At 43.0% G+C, this 20,818-nt stretch overlaps 1 protein-coding gene across 13 annotated transcripts in view; it reads left to right on the forward strand.

The window, feature by feature from the left end:
- NCAM1 (neural cell adhesion molecule 1) overlaps positions 1 to 20,818 on the forward strand; it is a 974,982-nt gene that overhangs the window by 722,714 nt on the left and 231,450 nt on the right. For all 13 annotated transcript variants that reach the window (XM_069224356.1, XM_069224353.1, XM_069224357.1 and 10 more), the window contains 2 exons: positions 6,319 to 6,469; positions 9,309 to 9,493. In XM_069224356.1, the coding sequence (XP_069080457.1) occupies positions 6,319 to 6,469; positions 9,309 to 9,493 (336 nt within the window). The remainder of the gene's footprint in view (positions 1 to 6,318; positions 6,470 to 9,308; positions 9,494 to 20,818) is intronic.

A 20,818-nucleotide genomic window follows, 5' to 3' on the forward strand; every position in this document is an offset into this window, starting at 1 on the left:
TTGCACGCCACTCCAAGCTACTCTAATCTACCCCACTCTAAACACACCCCACTCCACTCTACACAAATTTACCCTACTCCACCCCAATCTACCCCACTCCACTTCCATCTACCACCACTCCACTCCAATCTACCTCAATGCACCCAATCCATCCTCCTCAACACCACCCCACGCTACCCCACTCATTTAACCCCAATCTACCCCACTCCAAAATTCCCAAGTCTATGCCACTCCACTCCACCCCAGACTATCTCACTCCAACCCAATTTACAACAATCTGTCTCACCACAATCTACCCCATTTTAATCTACCACACCTCACTGTACCACTCTCCAATAAACATCACAACAATCTGCCACCACTCCAGTGCAATCCACCCCAATGTATTCCACTCCATTCTACCCTATGCTAGTCTACCCCATCTACTCCACCCCAAATCTACCCCAGTCCACCTTAGTCCACCCCATTCCACCTCACTTTGGTCCACCTTTCCCCACACCCTAATCTACCCCATTAAAATCTATTACACCCCACACTACTCTACTCCAGTATACCCCACGCTACCCCTAATCTACCTCAGTACACCCCATTTCACCCCACACCAATTTACCTCACTCCACCCCACCCAAATCTACCTTATTACAATCTACCACATCCACTCCAGTCTACCCCACTCTATCCCAATCTACCTCAAAGCACCCAATCCCTCATCCTCAACACCACCCCACTCATTTAACCCCAATCTACCCCACTCCAAAATTCCCAAGTCTCTGTCACTCCAGTCCACCCCAGTCTATCTCACTCCAACCCAATTTACCACAATCTATCCCACCACAATCTACCCCATTTCAATCTACCACACTTCACTGTACCACTCTCCAATCGACACCACACCATTCTGCCACCACTCCCGTGCAATCTACCCTACTCCATTCTACCCCATCTACACCACCCCAAATCTATCCCAGTCCACCTCAATCCACCTCATTCCACCTTCCCCACTTCACCACACCCTAATCTACCCCATTAAAATCTATTACACCCCACATTACTCTACTCCAATCTACCCCACTCTACCACTAAACTACCTCAATACACCCCATTTCACCCCACTCCAATTTACCTCACTCCACCCCACCCCAGTCTACCTTATTACAATCTATCACATCCACTCCAATCTACCCCACTCTACTCCAATCTACCCCACTCCAATCTACACCATTCCACTCAAGTCTACTACACTCCAACCTACCACACTCCGCCCCAGTCCAGCTCACCCCGATCCACTGTACCCCACTCCACTCCAATCTACCACACTGCACCCCAGTCCAGTTTACCCCAATCCACTCTACCCCACTCCACTCCAGTCTACCCCTCTCCAGTACAACCCAGTCAACCCATTCAACCCAATCTTTTGCACTCCACCACAGTCTTCCCCACACCACTCCAATTCAGCCCAATGTAGCCCACTCCACTCTACCCCAATCCAGCCCACTCCAATCCAATCTACCTTCTCTCCAATCTACCCTACTTTACTACAATGTAAACCCCTCCACTTTAGTCTACCCCCACTCCATTCTACCCCACTCCACACAAATCTACCCAGGGCTACCCCACTCACGTTTGTCTCTCTCAACTCCGATCTACGCCACTCTACTACAATCTATCCCACTCCAATATACCACACCCCAGTCTACTCCACTCCAATCAACTCCACTCCACTGTACCCCACTCTACACCACTTCAATCTTCCCCACTCTAATCTACCCAACTCCAATGCAATCTAACCCACTACACCTCAATATACCCCACTCCACTCCAATCTACCGCCCTCAACTCCAGTATTCCTCATCCCATCCCGATATACCCCACTTTGCCCCAATCTACACCACTCCAATCAGTCCTAATCTACTCCACTTCATGCCGGTCCAATCTACCTCACTCCTCTTCATTCCAGTCTACTCCCACTGCACTCCAATATACCCGACCCCACTTTATTCTACTCCAGTTTACCCAACTCCAGTCCACCTGACTCCACACTGCAGTTCATCCCACTTGATTACCATCTACCTCACTCCACTCCACCCCAATCCATCGCACTCCACCCGAATCCAGTATATCACCACCCCACCCTCCCATTCCACACCTATCACACTCCAATCTATCCCACTCTACTCCATGCCAACCCAATCTACCCCACTACAGTCTGTCACTCCATTCCAAACAACCACACTACACCCCATTCTATACCACTCCACCCCAATTTACCACAATCTATCCCACCACAATCTAATTCAGTCCAATCTACCACACCCTACTCTACCATACACCAATCTACTCGACCCCATTCCAGTCTACCCAGTTTACTCCACTCCAGTCTATCCTACACCACTTCATTCTGTCTACCCCACTCTGATCTACCCTACTCCAGTCTACCCCACTCCACCCGATTCCAACATACTCCACACCAATTTACCCCAGTCTACTCACTCTCAACTCCAATCTACCCCTCCACTCCAATCTCCCCACTCCACCACTACCTCATTCTAACACATTCTACCCCTCTCCACTCTACCCCAATCTGCCCCACTCCACTCTACCCAAATATATCACACTCTAGTCTCTTTAAGTCTACCCCTCTCCCAATCAACGCCACCCAACTAACCTTTAGCCATGTTGAACAGCAGCCATATAGCTAAAACACATTGTCAAAGCCATTAGCTCTCACATAAGTGTGACCTATTTTCTTTGCTACCAATGCTTGTTTTAATTTGTAGATCAGTTTATTTTGCTTGCCCCTCAATGTAATGCTGCAGTTTCTAAAATAGTCTCTCAAGCTATTTTTCCACAAGATTCAAAGAATAACTTTCTGCTTTTACCAACCTGATAAAAATGCCTGTATCCTACAACTTTTCCTCCATTTCATTTTTTAGTGATATTTAAACAAACTACATTTTTATAAGCAAGTCTCTATAACACTTCAAGACAGATTAAATTGCCTTACGCCCCTGCATTGTGCAGTGTATAGTGCGTATATACCATTATAAATTAGGATTTATTAATATTTTCAGTCCTCTTGATTTTCGTAAATTGCTCACTTCTTGCAGCTCCCTTGACCGCATATGTGGAAGTACTGCTAGGCTTCCACCTGGGTCACCAGGCTGTAGTGGCTTAATGTACATCGCAGTCAACGCAACAGTCCACAAAAAAGTAATTTTCTTAGCATGAGTGATGTATGTCTTAAGGGGAATATGCATTGTGATGTTAAGTTCACATCTACACTTTTTTTTAAACGTAATTTGGTATCTTAGATGTCTTTGTCATTTTGACAATTACATTTTATGAAGAGACCTACTGGGAATTTTAATGCATTACACACAAAGTCCAATATCACCATAAAATCTATACTCCAGGAGTCGTCATGTGATGGGCGAGGTAGGAGCCTCAAGGCTTCTTTGCCTTCTACAAATGTCCCACGACTGTGCTACCATTTTTTTTTACTGAAATCCAACTTAAAGTGCTCCTCCTTTCCTTGGAAACTTCGAGCTCTAGTTTAGGCCCCAGCATGATTTTTGTTATGCCAGCATAATTTCCAGCATTTTGCTTTATGCTTGTTATGCAGAATTCCAAACGTTAATGCCAATAATGCTTGGTCGCATAATTGAACACAGTTCTCACAGAAATCCTGTCACAGGAGCACAAAAATACTACAAACAACCGGAATGCAAGCTGCTGCTGTTCATGGTTTTTGTGCAGTTTGTTATAGCACAAAATGGGTCCTCACATCCAAAATGGATGCAAGGATGCATTTTGCACTAAAGTATAGCACTATTTTAGATAATTTTTTTGAAATGTCACTTATTTACTTAAAAGGAAGTTATGCGAAGTACACTCGCTCCTAATCCAAATACTATTAATTTGGTACTGGGTTTTTAAATCCTCTGTGACATGCAGCTTCTTCACCTATCAACTTAAGAGGTCTCATAATCGCTAGAACCTTTAAAAGTGGCTTTTCAAGCTTACTACTTCTGTTTTTAGCTACAGAGCTGTGTCCACCAGGTGGCTCCTTCGCTATGGCGAAGGAGCATCGCCCCACTGGCTGAGCCAGAAGAAAAATAAAACAGTAGTTTACTATTGTTTTATTTTTCTTCTTCTGGCATAGCTAGAGGTGCAGAGAGGGGAGAGGCGGGGCCACGGGAGGACGGGAGAGTGCACCTAAGTTCGCATGTGTGTTTGGCCGGCTGTCTGAGGCTTGCCAAACACACATGTGCACTTAGGTTTCTCCAGCCCTGCTGTGTTGTCAGCTGGGCTGGAAAACCTCACAGACCCCAGGGTTGTGTCAGAGCATTGTGATCTATAAAACCATAGGCCACATTGCAAAATCTCCAGTTGCAGGAGATTACAGAACGGCCTGCCTAATTAATCTTTATTAGGTAGGTGGCTATTTAAGACACCCTGTGATTAACTACAAACACAGGGATAGTGGCTTGCAAGAAACAGTAAACCACTGTCACTCCATTTGAGATCACAAAAAAGTGTTTCCCGTTTTGGAGCACAATGTATACCTCATTCAGAGGTGCATAAAACACTTACCTCAGGGGGCGCTGCCTAAAAAACACTAATATTTATAATTGCAATTCATAATTAAGAGGCTACACCCTTTTCATGCCCCCTCCTTGTTGCAGATGGGAATATCCGTTTTGTGATTCTTCTAAATGTTTTTTCTGGTTCGCTGCAGGGGTTTAGTAGTTAGCAACAATCTATTTTATGTGTGTGTGTGTGTGTACTTACACATGGTCATATGTGCATATATAGATTGTATCTTTTCACACAGAAATACACTCACACACAGTTTCCAACTCAACTCCTCACTCCATTATTGTGCATTTGTTGCTCCTGTAAGGAAGTGTTGATTGTGGTTTTCTGATACACTGAGGTAGTTCTTACATTGCTTTCAATCACCCTTCTTTCACATGTTTACGATCAAATATAATAAAGGCCCGCGTTGCATTTCTATAATATGATACGTGTGCCTACAGTAATGAGAGAAACTATGGATAAGTTCCTCTGAGGCTCGAGTAATCCTGCTCCTACCTTACATGCATAGCTCCCATGCATTTTCAGAACCTCACAAATTATTGCTAAGAGGTCTCGGAGCTGGAGTGTAGTGGATGAAAGCATGATATGTATCGTATTTTAGGTGCCCGGAGTTTGTTGGGGTAATATTTTGTATATTGCACAATAATATAAGGTCAGGTTTTTCCTGTGATATTCTTTAAAATAGAATAACCTGTTAATCTTCAGATGGCTAAAGAGCCACATGGATTGTAAAGCTCCATTGCTTAAATAATTTTAGATTATAATTCTTAAATTAATCTCGATCAAAGCAACAATACACAACACCTTAGACAAGGCAAGAATACTGTTGTATATTGGGGAATAGAGTCTCTGATCCTTTAGATTCCATTGGAAGAAGTATGTTAGTATGACTAGGGGGCAATTGACAATTTGTATTTCCTCATTAAATTGAGCTTGCTTACAAGTAGCACAAATATTCAGTTAAGAAGTTAATTTAGTGGAGGTTAGAGCAGCTCCTTCTGTCATTCTATTTATCACTTGTCTCTTGTGCCACATGTTTTCAAGCCCCGAGTAGATATCTACAACTGAACTTTGTTGCCCATTTAAAGCTGAGAATGATGTGGCCAGCTACCAACTTCACACAAATCAGCAACAGCAAGATTTTTTCCTGTTGACTTTAGAAGACCTCAGTGTCTTATCTTTAGCAGTTTAGAGGTTGGCAGATGGGTACTTAATCATAAATGTGGCACATATCCCTTTTGCCTTATTACAAGTGCCATAGCATATAATGCACTTGTAATAAAGTGGACGGTGTATCCATCCCATTTCTGATGCAGTAACATGTCCCCTAAACTTTAAATCAGGCCCTTAATTATGTTTAGAACAGTGGTATGTTGAGAGCACAATTGAAGAAAATGGAGCAGTAGGGGCCTATAAATCCTGGTAATGTCATAATCTACAGCCTCAACAAAAATTGCCGTGGAGGTATCAATTCCCTCTGATTCCTGAGACGCCTTTGTTTTTATCAGGAAACTCAGCCCTTATCAGGGGAAATGTTCTCATAGCCTTATTATTGCGTTCCCTTCTTGCAGGTTCTCACATAGGGGGCCTTTAGTAGCCAGTATAGCCTGCTAAGGCGGGCTGTATAGGTATAATATAACCCTATAGCAAGCCTTTAGCTACCCCAGGAGGTCTATTTATTGTTTGTGTGCATTAAATGCCTTCTTCCTTTCTCACTAGACTCTTGACGGGCGTATCGTGGTCAGCAGTCATGCAAGGGTCTCGTCTCTCACCCTAAACGACATTCAGTACACCGACGCTGGGGAGTACCTTTGCATTGCAAGCAACACCATCGGACAAGACTCCCAAGCCATGTACCTTGAGGTGCAATGTAAGTTGGACAGGTTTCATATTCATATTTAGGGGGTGGGGCTCAAGAGCTCATTGTGTGTGTTTGTACACACATGCAGATGTACAGATTATAATACACTATTTTTCACTATTACTGAGTGTGGAGTGGGACAGCGACTTGAGCGGTTAAGCCTTAAGTTGTCATGATTCCTTCCTTCCGCTCCATGGTAATGCCATGTGTGTGTGTGCATATATATATATATATATATATATATATATATATATATATATATATATATACATATATATATATATATATATATATATATATATATATATATATATATATATATATATATATATATATATATACAAAAAAGAAAAGAGAACTTTGGGTAGTTCCCAAGTTTAGATGGAGAGCAGCTCCAGTAAGGAGCACCCTGCAACACCAGCGACACTCTAGATTTGCTCACCCCAAATGTCTGTTTATCTAGCAAAGTTTTTAAGCATAGGATCAGCACAGTGCTATCCACTCAGAGTTAGATAAGGATTTGGGGCCAGATGTAGGTAGGCTTTTGCACCTCGCAAACGACGAAAAACGCCGTTCGCGAGGTGCAAAAGCCCTCAAGCGATGCAGAAACACATTTTGCAAGTCGGAACCGACTCGCAAAATGTGTTTCCAACTCGCAAATAGGAAGGGGTGTTCCCTTCCTATTTGCGACTCGCACCGCGATTTAAGTTGATTTGTGACCGCGAAAGCGGTCACAAATCAACTCGCAGTTACCATCCACTTGAAGTGGATGGTAACTCATTCGCAAAAGGGAAGGGGTCCCCACGGGACCCCTTCCCCTTTGTGAATGCTCACAAAATTATTTTTTCAGAGCAGGCAGTGGTCCTATGGACCACTGCCTACTCTGAAAAAAACCGAAACAAAAGGTTTCGGTATTTTTTTCTATTTGCACCTCGTTTTCCTTTTAGGAAAACGGGCTGCAAAGAGAAAAAAAAAACTGCTTTATTTAAAAGCAGTCACGGACATGGTGGTCTGCTGTTTCCAGCAGGCCACCATCCCCGTGAGTGCCTAGACTCGCTATGGGGTCGCAAACTGCGACCCACCTCATAAATATTTATGAGGTGGGTCTTTGCGACCCCATAGCGAGTTGCAGAAGGTGTCTGAGACACCTTTCTGCATTCCAAATTGCGACTTGCAATTTGCGAGTCGCAGGGACTCGCAAATTGCAAATCGCAATTTTGAATCTTTCTACATCTGGCCCTAAGTCTTTTGCCATTTGTACAGCAAAGTCTTTAAGCATAGGTTTGACACAGTGTCAACCCTGCATCACTCTAACCCTGAAAGGGATTTGTTTTTACCTATACTGGGTGCTCTCTTGTGTCTGGACAAAGCTAAACCTCTCTGATGAGCTCTAATGAGAGCGAAACACGTGTCAGGGTTTGCTTTTGCTCATTCCAGGTTGGCTTGGATGGTATTTTACCAGTCCAAAGCTGTAATACTGTGCCTGGAGTGGTAAATGGCTTTTGTCATTTTACAGCTCGGCAAGGTTGACACTGTGTCAAACCTATGCTTAAAGACTTTGCTGTACAAATGGCAAAAGACTTTGTTACTATCTACCTCAGCGTGGATAGCACTGTGCTGATTCAATGCTTAAAAACTTTGCTAGAAAAACAGACATTTGAGGTGAGCAAATCTAGAGTGTCGCTGGTGTTGCAGGGTGCTCCTTACCAGAGCTGCTCTCCACCTAAACTTGGGAACTACCCAGAGTTCTCTTTTATATATATATATATATATATATATATATACATATATATATATATATATATATATATATATATATATATATATATATATATATATATATATAGATAGATTGATTGGAGCAAGGCATTTAACGTAACCAGAATGCAAGAGGATATAGCTTCAGTTGTGACTTTCATCCTTTGTTACTTAATGTGTGAATGAGTGTTTATTAGTACACTAGTACATTTAGTCTAACATATAATATTGCACCACATTGGGACCTGCTAAATGCTTACTTCCGAGGGCTGGTTAAATATGTTTGCCTTTGTTTCACAGATTGTAAATATCGGGCCTAAACTAAAAATAAACAAATGTACTGCATCTTTTCCATTTTCGTAGACCTATGCTCAGCTCGTCCCTCCTAATCACCCCAAAACGGCATAGTTCCATAACGTATTTATTCATGGTGGTATATCTGCTGCACCCACGGCACATTATACCGTATATCAACCACACACATTTGCTGAATATGCCTCAAGTCTGTTTTCTGGCCAGTGCTAAATTTAAAATATTAACAATTCAAAACAAATAATTGTATTGGAAGAATTCGTGGCCAAAATAAACCAACGTCTGTCTCTGGGATCCAGAGACATGCACCCTAAATGCTTACTACAGTAAGAGGAAAGTTTAGATCGAGTGGTATAGTTAATTTTTTTTACATTCTACTGTGTAATATGAGCGTAATTAAGTATTAAAACTGTTATTCGTTCTATCACACAGTTCTGCTTTGATTTTCGATTGTGTTCCTAAAACGTGATCTCGGATTTCACAATAGTTTTCACCAATTTGATAACTTTTGACGAAATTGAATTTAGTGTGTATTGTAAAAGTATATGTTTCATCCTTCTATTCAAACTATCTTCTTATGCTTACTGTCTCACAACATCTAGCTTGGCAAAGGAAAGTACATTTAATCTGAAAAGTGAGGAAGAGGCCTCAGAAGACACTATGCTTTCATAAAATGAGTTTAGGCAGTGTTGCTTGTGCTGCTTTAAATGTTTGCTGATGTTAAACTGTGAGTTCTTGACTTTTACATGACCAACACATCATCTCCCATGCCTTCTAGATGCTCCTAAGCTTCAGGGTCCAGTGGCCGTTTACACATGGGAAGGAAATGCCGTCAACATCACATGCGAGGTTTTTGCTTACCCCAGTGCTGTTGTCTCCTGGTTCCGAGATGGGCAGGCCCTGCCAAGCTCAAACTACAGCAACATCAAGATCTACAACACTCCATCAGCCAGCTTTCTCGAAGTAAGGGAAACCAGCTGTTCGTCTGATGAATCTCTGCCTATAGACTAGTCCGAGAAAATTAAGCTGTGGGATTTGTTCTTTTTTAAATATCATTTTTTATTTACTTTTATGTTTGACAGTTCTTTACACTTTGTTTGACATTGCATTAAACGTACACACTTTGTTAGTGGTGTCATTCTGATTAGAACTCACGACCAGTAGTCCTAAAATGTTGACCCCTAAAAATGACATTTGGGAGATAAGGGAGACTTAAGTTGCCTTAAACAACATCATTTGATAGTAGAGATACCTGTGAGTTAGTGTGATGCTGTTCCTTAAGAGTGTATTGTGGTAATTGATGCAGTAATTTCTGAACAGTTTTGAGCAATTAAATGATACCTTAGGAGTGGGATTTGTACATGTCATTATATTATTATGTTCAGTTATTGATACACTGTTCTAAATTATCACAGGCAGTACAAGCTTTATGTTCACTGTGGAGACTATGTACATGTGCATGCCTCTCCTGCTGCACCCACATCGTAGAACAGGTATAGACTCGACAAGCAAACTATACATGTGCTATAGTACCAAGGAAACCATACTCTTATATTCACACTGTGCACAGTTTGAGCTTAACATTAATGAATATGTTCAACAAATGAGTCTCAAATACCTACCTGCTCAGCCCCATCCACTACTAGGGCTGGGTAAGAAAAACAAACAATATTTCTACCATGTAAGTATAACCTATCTTTCTTTTATATTTAAAATATGCTGTAGGTGCTTTAATCAGTACCTTCAACAGTAAATTACCTTTGCATTTGAAGACTGCCTGCTAGCATACAGTTTTCTCATTGGAGGGGGTTATATTCCATACTGGAATAATTTTCCATTGTCATGATGAGTAACTATAAGTAGCAGTAAACAGTGTTAATATGACCATAGGGCCTCTACAACAGTGTTTGTTTCGTAGCACAAGTACCTCAATTGAAGCAACTCATACTGTGACCAGTGAGCTGAAAGTTGCTAAGCTTTTGTACTACTCAGGAGTCCACCAGTTGTCAGATTTCTAGCCGCACATTGTGCTTGACTAAGTCCTTGAGTAGAACTCCATTCTAACCTTGCACTGACCATATCCTATTACTTTCTGGTCTGCCCTAGAGCTTATCCAGCCTCATCATCCAGTGCATTGTAAATTATTTTCAGAGTGCTTTTAAGAGCTTTTAAGGGAAATCTCAATTTCTCTGGACCAGGAAGACCTTTCCCGTTCACCAACTATCATCCTGACTGACAGAGAAATCCTGCTCTACCGGTGGGCAGAAAAAGATCTACCCTGATGACCCACATGAGCAGTGTATTAATTGCCTTTATCCAGCGCTCAAAGAGTGTATTAATTGCCTTTATCCAGCACTCAAAGCTTCATGCTGCAACCTGTGTATAACCTTTCCTTCAAAGGCTCAAAGGGCTAGAGATAGGAGGTAGACCCTCTATGTATTGAAAAGGAAAAAAGCATTCCCTTCATCTGGAAATGGTTTAGGTAATACTCCGCCAAGCACTTCCACCAGGTTGACATAGATGCGCAAATGTGGAGTTTGTGGCTACAGGTGCTACATCCTGAAGCACCTGTAGCCACCTCCTCTCTGAAAAAGACTGGGATATCGTCAGAAAATTGCTCTATACAGAACAAACACCAACCTGTGCAAAACCCTGCATGAAAACCAGCTCACCTGAAGTCCTAACTGAACTCCAGTCCCTGCCAGTGACCTCTGTCACTGTTGTCAACAACACTCCCATTGTCACCTATGAGACAGGCCTCCTTGATGTCTATGAAGAGATCACCATTGCCAACAAGACCCTCGTCAAAGTTGTGTCCGTCGACAACCAAATCTTTGTTGATGCCTGCAACACCTTCAGCAACAAGACTGTCGTCAATGACGACACCAAGGGTGTCTTTACTCCTGCCGTCACTATCAATGGGTAACAATGACTTTGATGACAGCAGCCCTTTGTTCATTAGCTACGATGTCAACCACGCCACAGCACTAACGTCTTTTCTACATCAGTCTTATTTTCATATATGAAGATGTCAGCGAGCCTTCCCACCAAATTCTGGATTTTGAATTGGAAAGGGACTTCTGCGACCAGGACGTCGCTGAGACTTCCTATAGCTCTGCGCAGTTAGATGTGTGTTATGTCCTGGAATTCGAAGGAGATTGCTTGGATGAAGAGGAACCTTACAATGGGTATGACTGTCCAGCACAGACTTTCGTACCCTTCTCAGTCCTATGCACCTCATCATTGTTTAACAGGCTCTCAGGTAATGAAGGTGCCTGTTGCAATTTTTTATACCTTACAACTTTCAAAGACTGCTCCCTCACCAGCCTGACAGACAATCCATGTCTGCGCTGCCTCCACCACCACCTCTTTTACCAGTGTCTCCTCCTCCACCTCCATTCCCCTTCACCTCTGACAGACTAGCCTCCAAGGGTAATCTCTCTGCCACTGGTCCCTCCAACTCATAAGGATATTCGAGATGAGGACTCATTGGATTCATTGGATTCTGATTTGGAGGAAGAGGGAGTACTACCAGATGATCACCGTAATGAGGAGTAGTATGATTATATCATACCAAACAAAGATGACAAGTCACTCATTAAACCAGACTCATCTCCGAACAACTAAGCCACTCTATGCATAGATGAAGAAAGTGGATTAAAACTTTAGTCTCCCAAAGGCTTCGATTGAGCAACAAGTGTCCTGTATGACTTCAAGAAACAGCCGTTGAACGCTACTAGGTTCATACTTATACTGGACCTTGTTTGGTCAGAAGACCTAAAATTGATGAAGATGCCAGCCACTGTTTCAGAGATGGTGACCCGTTTAGAAAACAGGTACAGACTCAGCCCCTTCCTGTCCTACGGGCCATCCCAGACCAGACTCTGTTAACATGGCTGCAGCCCTGGGAACACCAGAGAACCCGATCACCTCATTGTCTGCTCCCCCTGATAGTGATTACTGGTGCACAGGTAATTTGGCCCGTAGAGTTGGTTACGTGGCGGCAACATCAATCAAGGCCTTAAATGTCTTGGCAATTTTGGGCTATTATGATCCTCAGATATTGCTTGACATCCCTCCTTTAATCGACGTCATACCGGACGATAAGAGGGAGGCAGCAAAAGCTGTCATTAAAAAGGGTGCATTAACATCAGCAGCAATCATGACGTGACAATATACTATTCAAACGCAAGCTTTCGCCAGTTGCCCACAGTGGCTGTAATAAGACGGTTGAGAACTACAGCTTTCCATCTGGAAGTCCAAGAAAAAATACTGGAAATGGTGTTTGGAATCAGCCTGTTTGGAAAGCTTGTTGATGATGCCTTGCAGAATATTAAAACAGATACGGGTAGGGCAAAATCTCTTGGCACCCTCAAATATCATTGTCCTTGCTTAACAACTTTTTCAAGGCTCACAAAGAGCCCTGGTTAGTAGAAGAGGCTTCAGTCACTACAGTCGTCAGGGCAGGGAATATTATTCCTCGCTCCCAAAACAACCAAAAACAAGCTTGACTCCTTGCAGCAGGCACCCCTTCCCACCCTACACCTTTCCACATCGCTGTACACTGGAAGCACAGGAGGTGGGGCAGTACTGTCAATTCAAGGCGCTTCTACTCTACCTCAGATCAGGGCTGCAAATATTTACCAAGTGTGTAGCGTTGTTTGCGGCCCTCCTCAGACTGCAGCCCACCAAGTATATATCTACATGGATGACTGCCTTCTGAAGGCATCATTAAGTGTAGGTACAAAAGCTTCTACGGTTGCCTGCTTCTCTCTGTTTCACAAACTAGGACTGTTTCACAGACTAGGACTCACACAGAACATCGACAAGTCTTCTACAGCACCACAGACAAAGCTTCTGTTATTGGGAGGGATGCTGGACACACAGTAAGGAAAGGCTTTTCTTTCGGTGTACAGACTGATGAACCTTGAACCCATGGCAAAGACCTTCTTGGTCAAGCAGCCAGTCACAGGTCAGGTGGTACAAATCTCTGCTGTGCCTGATATCCTCCTGCATAGGTCTTGTACCCTTTTGCAGGCCCTGGCACTAGTCCAGCAAGAAGTGGCAGCCAATCAACGTAAGTTCACAGCGCCTGGGACGACACAGTCACACCACAAGATGCCTGAAATCGGCACAGGCATGGTGGAACTTCCCTTCAAATCTCAGCGTGGAGTTACCATTCCATCCTTCATCGGACAGAGTAGTTCTCACAGTGGCTGCATCCAAAAAAGGTTGGGGAGCTTACATCCAGGACCAAAGGTGTGTGATCAGACGCAATGAAAAAAGATCCCTTACAATATCCTACAGCTCCTTGCCATAAGGCTTGGTCTACAGATGTGCCTCCAGAGATTTGTAAGTCAAGTGCTGATGCTTTACATCACCAAGCTGGGAGAAATTGAGGTCCCAGACTCTATCCGACAAGCGCAAATGCTATGGGTCTGGGACTGGGCTATGTCCACCAAGTGGACATCACATTATAGGATCTCCCTGGTTGACAAAACAATCAGTGGACGCATTCAGTCAAACACTAATAGAGTGCAATGAATGGTAGCTCTAGGATCAAGTGAATTACATCTTCCACAAATGGTTTTGCCCCACACTGAACCAATTTTGATCAAATGTCCAAAGTCTTTCCATACTCCTTTATGCCATCTCTCTTGATCTTAGAGATAGGGTCCTAAGAAACGTAAGGCGGAACATTGTACTCTGAATCTCATTGCCCTGCCACACCAGTACTGGCTATGTGAGCTCCTGAATGTATCTGTACTCTTAGTAATTCCATTAAAGATGCACTCAACTCTCCTCTGCAGGCACAACAGAGAGATACTCAGCCACGACTTCTGGTCATTGAACTTTCCAGCATGGTACCTGAGGATCTAAAGTTTAGTTATTTGGATCTGACAGCAGAATGCAGAAGCATCCCGGAACAAGCCCCATCGTCCACAGCCACAAGACGTAAAATGCCAAGTGGTAGTGTTTCTGTTCCAAGTGCAAATCCAAAGGATTCCAACCAGTGACTATGACACCCCATCAAATACTTCCATATTTGCAGAACCTATCCAAGAATGATCTAAAACACTCATCTGTACAGGTCCATCTGTCAGCAATCTCAAATCTCTCAAGAATGGCAGACAATTTAACCACTCTTTTTTCATAGGGAATTATAAAGCAGTATATGAAGGAAATTTTCAGAGCATTTTCTCTTGTACGGCGCCCACCAGTATACCTGGAGCCAAATACTTCCCTGAACTAGCTCGTTGAGGTGACTTACAGAGCACATCTAAAATTAAGTTCTTGAAAGACAGAGCTTCTGTTGGTGCTTACGTAAGCATGCACAGTAGGAGAGATGCAAGCATGCTCAGTGAAAGAAGCCTTTCTCCGTTTTACTAAGGACAGAGGTATCCTACTGATCAATCCTAATGTTATATCTAAAGCTCTACTGACTTCCACCTGATTGAGCCTGTCATTCTGCTGTTCATCTTCCCAAATCCCACATCATCAATAAAAAAGCCATTGCACTCACTTGATGTGCACAGATGCATCAAGTCTTACATGAAGAAGCTGAAAGACACTCGCTCTTCTGACCAACTATTTCTGCCCATATCCTTAAACCACACAGAGATAGGCCAAGCCCTGCCAAAACAGGAAAGAACACGTTGGTTTTCAGCCTGCATCACCTTTTGCCAAAACAAGGCAAAGCATCCACCCAAGGGAAGAGTGAGTGGGAATTCCATCAGCGGTATGATAACGACTGCAGTACTTTATGCTAGTGTTGTTTGCAAGTCCTCACCGTTGCAGCTACCAAGAGGAGCAGTCACATGTTCATGAAGCACTACTGCCTGGATGTGAATGTAGCACAGGAATGTGAGACCGCATTGCCTAATTTGAGCAGGTGGTTGCTGGCACTCACTTTTTGGGACAGCACTTATTTTTCCTATTTTGACATTTCCTGAGAGAAAGAAAGAGAAAGACAGAAAAGCCATCACAAAGGGAGAAAGCAGAAACCTGCAGGTCTGAGATGAAGGGGCAGGTGGTGCCTAGTATTTGAATAAAGAGGCATGATGTGGATTTAGACTAAACAGTTGGTTTTTGGCGCACTGAGATGCAATAGTGCCAGATGTAAGCTACTGGGCATGGCTTTGGGCACCAGCACTTATTCTTAAATAAATTAGACCCTGTGGGACAGGCAGACCTCCACAGCCTGTTTCAGTAAGCTGGCTTCCTGCTTCATTCTAGCTGTTATGTACAGCTTTCTGCTCTGATTAAGCATGTGAACATATAAGAGATCCAGTGCTCAAAACTAAATTAGTTTCTTAACTATAACTCCAGGTTCGATAGCATGTGTAGCTGTAGATACACATGCTTTGCATAAGTCCCCCATCTAGTGTTGAGCTCGGAGTGTTACAAGCTGTTTTTCTTTCAAAAAGATTTTCAAGTCATGAGATCGAGTGACTTCTCCTCTCGGTGATACTACGCATGGGCATTGAGTCCTTTGTTAGATGGTTTTCATACTGCAATCAGAGTTTGGACACGTTTCCTGTTGTTCCGGGAGATACCGGTTCGGGCCTTTTGAACTTATTCTACCTTTCTATAATACAGTCAGTATTGTCTCGATTGCGTTTTCTATCTGTTATCAATCCAATTAAATCATTGAGTAGATTTTTTTGCCCTTACAAGAGGCCTCGCCCTTTGAAGCCTACTTCAATGTCTGGAATGTCTGAAGCTGTTGGAACAAACTCCATTTGGATTCTGTCCTCGTGTCACGCCAAGTTTCCATACACAGACCAGCATTCGGTAAGTAATCTCTTTTTATCTTCCGACCATCGAGAGGAGTCTTGCAACGCCTGCAGATCATTTAAATATAAGAAGACTCTCCAGGACCGAAGAGCTTATCGACTGGAAATGGCGTCCAAGTGCACAGAAAATACACCGAATATTTTTGGTGAGGAACACTCTCAGGGGAATGAAGAACAGAGTACAGCACTTTCCATCAGAGACTCAGATTCCGAACACGACTCCGATGCGGACAGCCAGTCCATACCTCCGGCGCAGTACGTGAGTACACCTACCCAGTCACATCACTCAAAGACATCAAAAGAGTCTCCAGAACTGGTCCAAGGTCCTTCATTGCGTCGAGCTATGGTCGGATCCGAAAAACAAGTCTGGATGAAAAACCTTCTGACCTTCTCCACCAGAAGACACTACGGCAGACCATAAGGTCATAGCAAGAGCAGCTCCATACCATAATGTGCAGATGCACACGGACCCAAAAGAGAAGAATTTCCTTTTAAAAAAATACACACATAAGGAGTATCAATGCTACCTGGGATGCTTAGGCATTAATTCAATATTTTTAAGGAACCAGTGAAGGCCAGTATTATCACTCCTAAAGTAGATACAAAATATAAACCGGCTCTCTCAGACCCAGTTTTCATAAGAACTCAGTTACCACCGGATTCAATAGTGGTTAGTGCAGCAAGGAAGAGTGCTAACAGCCAGTCAACAGGGGATGCCTCTCCTCTGGATAAGGAGAGCAAATAGCTAGACACTCCTTGAGTTAGGGTCGCCTCACAAGCTGCAAACTATTGGAGAATAGCTAACTCCCAAGCTCTTTTTGCTAGGTACGATAGGGTGCACTGGGACGAGATGGAAGAAATTTGGCAATACCTTCCACCAGAGCATCAAAAGCAGGGACAGCAAATAGTTACAGAGGGACAGGAAATTTCCAAGAACGCTATTAGATGCGCTAATGATGCGGCTGACACTGCATCTAGAGGCATAAACGCCAGCGTAGTTATCAGAAGACATGCTTGGTTAAGATGTTCAGGCTTCAAACCTGCGATACAACAAGCTGTCTTAAATATGCCCTTTGACAAAAAACATCTGTTCGGCCCAGAAGTTGAGACAACTATATAAAAGCTGAAGAAAGATTCTGAGACAGCTAAGGCGATTGGTGCATTATGCACTACACCTGCTAGAGGGAGCTTTTCGTAGGCCACAATTTAGAGGTGGCTTTAAGCGAGCAGCCACAGAAACAGCATCCACTTCACAGCAAAAACAGACCTCACAATTTTACACAAGAGGTTCGTTTTGAGGTTCCTACAGTGCATCTAGTAATAGAGGATGAAGCAAATCATCCACTTCTAGAGGTTCCTCTACTGCAACTAAACAGTGACTCACTCACCATCCCCACAACCCACACATCACCTATGGGAGGAAGACTGGTACATTTTTATCCACACCGGCAAGACATCAGTACAGACCAATGGGTTCTGTCAATAATCCAACATGGTTATTGTCTAGAACTCATTACTATTCCATCAAACATTCCCCCTCGTTCGCTCAGACTTACTCAGGACCATCTCAATCTACTGAAAGAGGAGGTACAATCACTACTACTACTCAAAGGAGCCATAGAGTTAGTACCCATATCTCACCAGGGATCAGGAGTATATTCACTATACTTCCTAATACCAAAAAAGACAGCACATTAAGGCCAATCCTAGATCTCAGACCTCTTAAACTGTACATTATCGCAGAACACTTTCATATGGTCACTCTACAGGATGTCATTCCCATATTACAAAAAGGAGATTACATGACAGCATTAGATCTCAAGGATGCATATTTACACATTCCTATACATCCAGCACATCGCAAATACCTAAGATTTCTTATTGCGGGAAAGCACTACCAATTCAAAGTACTACCATTCGGAGTAGCAACAGCACCAAAGGTGTTTACCGAATGTTTAGCGGTAGTATTCCTCAGAAGATAACACATGTCTTCCCATATACACATGACTGGCTAATAAAGGCCAGTACAAGCCAAGTCTGTCAACAACACACTCACTATACAGGAGATCTCCTACACAGTTTGGGATTCACTGTCAATTACTTCAAATCCCATCTACAACCATTACAAATACAGCAGTATTTGGAAGCAATTCTCAACACTCAGTCAGGATTAGCATACCCAATCCCAGTAAGGATTCAGGCACTTCAAGACTTAATATCTCAACTACAACACAACCACACTTATACAGTGAAGTTAGTGATGAAGTTATTAGGAATGATGGCTTCATGTATAGCCGTAGTTCCAAATGCAAGACTGCACATGCCGCCACTGCAGCAGTGCCCCTCACAGCAGTGGTCTCACTCACAGGGTCAACTTCAGGATCTAGTGTTCTTGGACCACCAGACTTACTGCTCTCTGCAATGGTGGAATCACAACAATCTATCAAAAGGGCAGCCCTTTCAGGACCCTGTGCCTCAGACCACCATCACAACAGATGCATCACAGACAGTTTGGGGAGCTCATCTCAACAATTTCACCATACAAGGGGAATGGGACTCCAACCAACAGACAGTACCACATAAATTACTTGGAATTACAAGCAGTTTTCCGAGCACTCAAAGCTTTTCTGACACAAATTGCACACAAGGTAGTGTTTATACACACAGGCAGTATGACATCAATGTTTCATCTGCAAACACAGGGGCATGGGGGGCACATTCATCCCAATTATCCCTTTTAGCCCAGTCAATTCAGAGATGAGCGATTCACAATCACATTCAAATAGTGGGAGAGTATCTTCCAGGGAAGGACAATCAACTAGCAGACCTGTTAAGCAGGACACAGCAACAAGTCCACAAATGGGAAATTAACCCGCAAGTAATTCAGAAATACTTTCAAATTTGGGGAACTCCAGACATAGACCTATTCGCCACAAAAGAAAATTAAAAATGCCAAAGCTTTGCGTCCAGGTACCCACACCCATAAACCTAGGGCAAGGCTCTATGGATGAACTGGTCAGGGATATTTGCTTACGCTTTTCGCCTTTCCCACTCATTCCATTTCTGGTAAAGAAGATGAAGCAAACCTCACTTACCTTGATTCTCACAGTTCCCACATAGGCATGTCAACATTGGTGCACAACACCGCTGGATCTGTCTGTTGTACCTCATCACAAGCTACCAAACAGACCAGATCTGTTGACCCAAAACAGAGGTCAAATGAGATACCCAAATCCCAGCATACTCAAACCGCCGCAGTCAGAATGCCCTGCGGGGCACCGCCAGCCTGTTGGCGGTGCTCCCGCATCCCCGGCCCCGGGCGGAATGACCCCCATAATGTCACACTAGTAGTAGGTAATTTCAAAAGTGAGTAAATCAACTCACCTGTGCTGGTTATAGGGATTTCAGGGCGGGTTACCTTAGAAGGTGCCAAGCGTCTGTAAACACACAAGTTTATGAATAATCACTAATTTATTTTTCACTCTGATAATGGTCAAAAAGCATATATACACTAGTCAGTGACAGGAGTAAGTTAAAGTTCAGGGTGGAAAGGCAAAGGTACTATATGCAAACTTATTAGGCGCATACAGAAGTGGTTTCTCTGTGGGAACTTTTTTTTCCTCTTTCAGAAAAGTTGATTTTACCCAAGCGTACACTTGTTTCATTTACATGTGCATAATATATTTACATGTGTGAATTCTCCTGGGAAGCAGTGACAGTCCTATTTTCCTAGGAATATTTCTGAAATTCTTTCTAAGTTCCAAGAAGGTAGGAAATTTACTCTGACCTTTGTAGATTATTCCCACCATACAAGCCGTCTGGAATTTACAGAGCACTGTTCAGTTCGACGAGCCAAATGTGGAACTGTTTTCCTGATAGCAAATATGGCTTTTTAGAAATTCATGTAATCAAGCAAATAATCACACTGACAGTACAGTCTTTGAGTGGCGGACACATAAAATTCATTACAAATACATTAGAAAGTTTACTCAAAGCCAACAGTGGAAGAATAGCACTAAGAAAGATGCAGTGTTGGGACAGGTGACCCTTAACCGAACTAGCAAACTATTAATAAAGAGATGAAACGGCTCCTGTCACTGCCTAAAGTTACATGTTAAACCATCATTCTGTTTGCAATGTGTATAACATTTTCCTGAAAACTCATATTTAGTTATTCCTACATACAAAATACCTTCAAGTTATTTTTTTGCAGGATTAGGGCTACCACACAGGAGTGTGAGAAAGGTGTGCATGTTCACATTTTTAGGTTGAGCATAAGCGTACAACCTTGTGTATACTTTAGTATACATCTCTGTGGGCTTAAAGCCACCCCCCTGCATCTCATTTGTTTGTTCCAGTGTCCTTTAAAAATCCTTACTTGCTAGTAGTCAGTCCTGCCTCTTTGTCCCTCCTTTTTCTCTTTCGTCCCTCTCAAAGAGTAGGGATTAACTACTGTGTATTTCCACTTTGGTTCTTTATCTCTTGCTTTGAG

The sequence above is a fragment of the Pleurodeles waltl genome, chromosome 3_1, assembly GCF_031143425.1.
Source record: "Pleurodeles waltl isolate 20211129_DDA chromosome 3_1, aPleWal1.hap1.20221129, whole genome shotgun sequence".
Classification (NCBI taxonomy): domain Eukaryota; kingdom Metazoa; phylum Chordata; class Amphibia; order Caudata; family Salamandridae; genus Pleurodeles; species Pleurodeles waltl.